The 5,077-nt window shown below is 51.8% G+C and overlaps 1 protein-coding gene across 1 annotated transcript; it reads right to left on the bottom strand.

Moving 5' to 3' along the window:
* Positions 1-263: 263 nt before the first annotated feature.
* LOC127302086 (transcription factor bHLH130) lies at positions 264-3,492 on the bottom strand. The gene is made up of 5 exons (XM_051332434.2): positions 2,730-3,492; positions 2,044-2,546; positions 1,860-1,925; positions 1,546-1,614; positions 264-786 (listed from the first exon to the last, which is right to left on the bottom strand). The coding sequence occupies exons 1-5, from the start codon at positions 3,211-3,213 to the stop codon at positions 721-723; spliced, it is 1,188 nt and encodes a 395-aa protein (XP_051188394.1). The 5' UTR covers positions 3,214-3,492; the 3' UTR covers positions 264-720.
* Between the last annotated feature and the right edge of the window lie 1,585 nt (positions 3,493-5,077).

The following is a 5,077-nucleotide window of genomic DNA, read 5'->3' as shown; positions in this document are numbered from 1 at the left end:
GTGCAGGGAAACTTGCTTGCCATTAACGTGGCTTGACCAGACAGAGGTAGGCGACGAACAGCTGCGTGGCCAACCTTGTGTCAATGATAGGGTCGGCTCACCATGACACGCTCGGGGCTTGGCACAACTCTCCTATCCGGCGCGTCCAAAAAGACTTTAGAGAATTGTTTGGAGGACGCAACTGTAGATACTCTTAAGATCAAGAACTCACTGCTGCCAGTTGCTCCAAACCAGTCCTTTTACAAACTCTAGAAAGAAAACCATTTCATGCTCCATGCAGGAGGGGATTGCTCCATTAAAGTAACTGAGAAAGAACAGATATCAGTAGCGTAAAAACTAAGATTATTGTTGCAGGGTATGTACACTTCAGAATCCAAACCTAGGCCAGAACTAAAATCAAGCTCGCAAATGCCTGTGAGCCTGTCCCCAGGACCAAACGACTGCTAATTAATCGCCTGCACATGCAAGCTCGATCTCGTCTCGTTCGTACATCTCCTGTTTAATTCCACCTTGATGATCGATTGATGACTGCACCCATTGCCGGCCCGTTCTCTGACGTCAACTGGCACGGGTAAACAGCAATGCGTGCCACTAATAGCTAGGAGCCTAGAACCGAAAAGGAAAGAGACGGCTGGGAGTGGAGTGAGAGTGGAGATGCTTCTTCCACTGCTCCGGCGCTGGTATGCGGCCGTGCCGCGATGCGCCGGCGGTGGAGCTCCATCAGCTGCCGAAGCGCTTCTGCCTGCTCGCCGAGCAGGTGCAGCTCGTCCGCCCGTCGTTCATCACCTTCAGGGAATCAAGAAAATTACCACAGTTATTAGCAACTTCGACAAGAGGGCGGACGAGACATGGTTTTCAAAAGAATTCCTACCTACAAGGTTCCTAAAAATCTGAATTTCTTAGAATTCATATCCGAAAGGTTCTGAAAAATATGAATTTCGTATAGAGGTACACATAGATGGTTTCTATGAACCGTGTACAATCTTGTAAAAATATGAGTTGAACATTAAATAAATAATTTTTGATCTTCAAGTAGACATTGAAAAGACAATATTTGATCTTCAATGTTTTTGTCTCTAAGTGTACATTCTTCAAAAAAAAAATCATTTTTTAAGGTTGAATATGAAAAAAAAATGTAGTGATTTGTGTGCACATGGTAGACATCCATACATACTTGCATATTGTACAAATATATTCTAGTGGAAAACGATAAATTTTTCATTTTTTCAAAACTAGGCTACATGTAGCATATGGGCTCTGTTTGAAGTTTCCGCTTAGAGGATAAATAAATATTTTGTTGTCAGTTCAATCAAAAAGATTACTCGATCAGTTAACTAGGAGAATGCACGTGAAGGATTTGGATTTAGGCATAATTAAAGTTGCCCCCTGCCCTAGTTCACAGGGCAGATCCAGCCGATCTCAACATTTCCGGTGAGCACGCCGGCACGCAACAAGATCAATCTCAGCATCACTAGGTAACCATCGACGCTACAGTTTCGAAGGCAAAAAAATGCAGCACCAACGGGTTCTTGTGGACATACGTACCTTGACCTGCATCTGGAGCTCCTTGATGTAGTCGACAGCCAGATCCAACATGTCGGACGTGTTTGTTTGCTGCAGTGATGAAAACAGTTACAGTAGTACGAACAGCGTAGGCCTGGCCGCGTGGCTCGCTAGAGCCAAGCAGCGTGCACGGCGCGCGTGGTCCATCCATGGCGATGGCGCGCGCCAACCAAATGCGGGAAAAAAACTAATCATGCGATTTTGCTACTATTGGGCTAATTTGGTGGATCGCAGAGCCGTCAGGTACGGAATTTGGCGTTTGCTCGTGGTAGTACGGTTCGGGTGAATTTAGTTACCTTCTCCATGTTTGGGACGAGCTCCTGCAGCTTCCGTATGCGGTCGCTGATCTTCGTCCTCCGAACCTGCGTACACGAATACCACGGCGGAGTCAGTGCGATCGGCGGCGAGATAGACGTGGTGGCACGGCATGGATGTACGGAGTATCTGATTTCGAGCTCAGCTCATCATGGCGTTACTGACCCGTTCGGCGATGCTGCGGGGGTGGGTGGCGCACCCGCGCTTGGCGCGGATCTTGCACGGCACGGCGTCCTGGAACTGCAGGAACTTCTCGATGGCCGCCATCTCCGGCGTCGGCTTGCTGCCGGCCGGCAGGCTGTACTGCTGCTTCAGCTGCTGCCTGGGCGCGCCGTTCTTGGCGGCGTCGCGCGGGCGCTTCATGGCGCCGGGGGACAGCGACGGGGACGGTGAGGGGTCGTCCCAGCCGCCGCCGCCGCCGGGGGAGGCGCCCATCGTCGGGTACCCGGGGATGCCGCCGTACCCGCGCGCAGCGGCGCCGTTGCTGCCGGCCTCCTCGCCGTCGCTGCCGCCGCCAAGCTCCTCGCTGGCCATCTCCGAGATCTGCGACATCACCGACCCCTGCCGCGACGAGAAGCTCAGCTGGCCCCTCAGCCGCGCGTCGCCGTTCCCGCTCCCGTACCCGCCGCCGCCGCCCATGCCCGCCCGCAGCATGTTCCCGTATCCTCCTACGGGTAATCAACAGTATTGTCCCATTAATTGCAGGACGAGACGGTTCCAGAAATGGAAAGCTGCTCTTACTCTATCAGTCTATGTATCTGCTCTAGCTCATGATTGCCTGCACAGCGCGCGCGCGAGAACCAAGAAAATTAAGCTCGACGAGTGCTGTGGAAGGAGTTAAGGCTACCAACCGTTGTCCATGTTCAAATGATTGAGGAACCCGGCGGGGGAGCTGCTCTGCCGGACCAGCCCGTTGTTGCCGGCGGCGGCGGGGTCCGTGCCCCCGGTGCGGAACAGGCCCTCCATGGCCGCCAGCTGCTGCTGCGACTGATACATCAGCTGCTGCTGATGCTGCTGCTGTGAGGCCAGGGAGGCGGCCGTGTCAGTCGAGAAGTGGCTGGCCGCCGGCGCGGCAGAGCGTGGCGGGGCGGCGAGGAAGCGGGTGAAGACGGCGTCCGCCGCGTGGTGGTCCGGGCTCCCTGGGCTGTGCCCCGCGCCGGCGCCAGTACTGGGCGGGAGGAAGTCCCCGCACACGTCGCCGAGCAGGGTGCTCGGCGCCGACCTGTACCGCAGCAGCCCGGGCGAGCTCATCTGCGGCGGCGTGCGCACGCCGGCCACCGCCTGCTGCTGGAGTGGCAGGTTCAGGTCCTTGGACAGCAGCGTACCGCCGTACATCAGCCTCGTCGACTCCCTGATCTCCACACACACGCAGCAGCACGGTACTGAAACCCTGTGGCGGTGGTCGGGATATGGAGTGGGAGTGGCACGTACCGAGGTGGAAGAAGGTATGGGCTACTGGTATGCTTCGGAGAGTTTCTTCTAGCTCGAGTATTTTAATGGCGCAAAAGGCGGGAGGCTTTCGATTGGCTCCTCGTAGCAGTTTTGCACTGGGGAGTGAGAAGCTCGGGGGTATTTATAATGGCGGAATTACTGGGACGAAGGAAGTGCCCTCGTGAAGAGGGTACCACGATTTGATCGAGCCTTGCGGGTATCCGTATCTATGCCGCGCGCCGGACATGGCCACCGCTCCCCTCTTTATTTCACTTTCATCACCGGTTAATCAATCGATTCAGAGCCATGGATTAAGCTCAATCGACATCACAAATCCAGGCCCTGCTTTTGAGCACTGGCTCGTCCACCCTACTTGCCCGGTCAACTCAAACTAGCCATAGAACACTTTTTTAGAAATGGAAGTCGTGCATTATTTAAATTAAATCAAATCTGCATTTTTTTTGAAGCAAATCAGTTCTACATTAGATAAAGAGCATATTGGGTACAATCAATAATGGGATAAGTAAACCCATAAACATAGAAGAAAAGGCATGGCCAAAGCTGCATTTACTCAGAAACATTGGACCTACAAATTATACTATATGGGAGCTCTGGTTAAAAGAAAATTACATCATAGCCCTCGACATTTACAAAGGGGATCCTATAAAGATAGTGCAGAACGACATTTGGTCCTCCTCCACCGGTGATGTAGACGAGCTCGACGCCACATCCACCAGCGTCGTTGCTGGGACAACATCACTTGGAGACGGGCATGCGTTCATCGCTGCAACAAAGCAGCAGGAGACCATCTTCCTTGGCACACCGGCTGGAAAGGAGAAGATGGCGGGCCATCGTTTGTCCATCAAAAGCAACGATGAGACGTTGTCAACCATCGAATATTCGGTGTTGACGATCCCTTGTTTTTTTCATGTCACCATAGCCCTCGTTGGTGAAGCATATCAACAAGGACCGCACACCCGATATAATTAGACAATCTCACAAGCATCATGAGACCAACAACAACTTAATTTGCTTGGAGAAGCTCGAGAGAAGAGACATTAGCAAAGATGATGCCAACTAAGCCAAGCAAACACGCATCGACAAAGCCAGCCCTTCGTTCCTTGAAGAATGATGGGAAAAAGAGCTAACAAGCTCCATGGCAACGGTAAACCAAACGTCATCAAGGACTTTTATTTGAGATAATACCACCACATCTATTTACCGAGATAGTATGGACACACACCTCCTCCATTCGATCTGTAAAAAGTTTCGGCGATTTGGCATAAAGTTGTACTAGCCATGAATAAAATCTCTGGCACTAACTATTGATTGGTGGGAGTAGAAAAAACTTATTATACAAAAAAAAATTGAGATGCACTTATCTTACATCAAATGGGAGAGGCACATTCCCTCCCCTCCGCCCACAGTATCCTGAGAAACCATTTTCAGCCCGTTGACAAACGTTATCCGTTCCGCGCACTTAGAATCTAGACCGGCCCAGCCCACAGCAGTCGACTACGTGGATCCTCGAGCGGCCACAAACTCCCATAACGAACACATAAACAAACCGGTCCACGAAACGGAAAACCGTATAAAAAACGAGAGTTCATTCACGGGGGGAGCACATGCGTGCAAGCAATGCAGAGACCTCAGAGCGATCTGCAGTATCTAAGCAGCCTATCGTCTTCCGGCTGCACTGACACCTGAGAATAATGTAATGTCCGAGAGATCGCAGCGATATATAATTTAAAGTGATTAGGTCGCTGCC

This window comes from Lolium perenne, chromosome 5 (assembly GCF_019359855.2).
Source record: "Lolium perenne isolate Kyuss_39 chromosome 5, Kyuss_2.0, whole genome shotgun sequence".
Classification (NCBI taxonomy): Eukaryota; Viridiplantae; Streptophyta; class Magnoliopsida; order Poales; family Poaceae; genus Lolium; species Lolium perenne.
The sequence above is the reverse complement of the archived record's forward strand: the minus strand, read 5'-3'. Positions and strand labels throughout refer to the sequence as shown.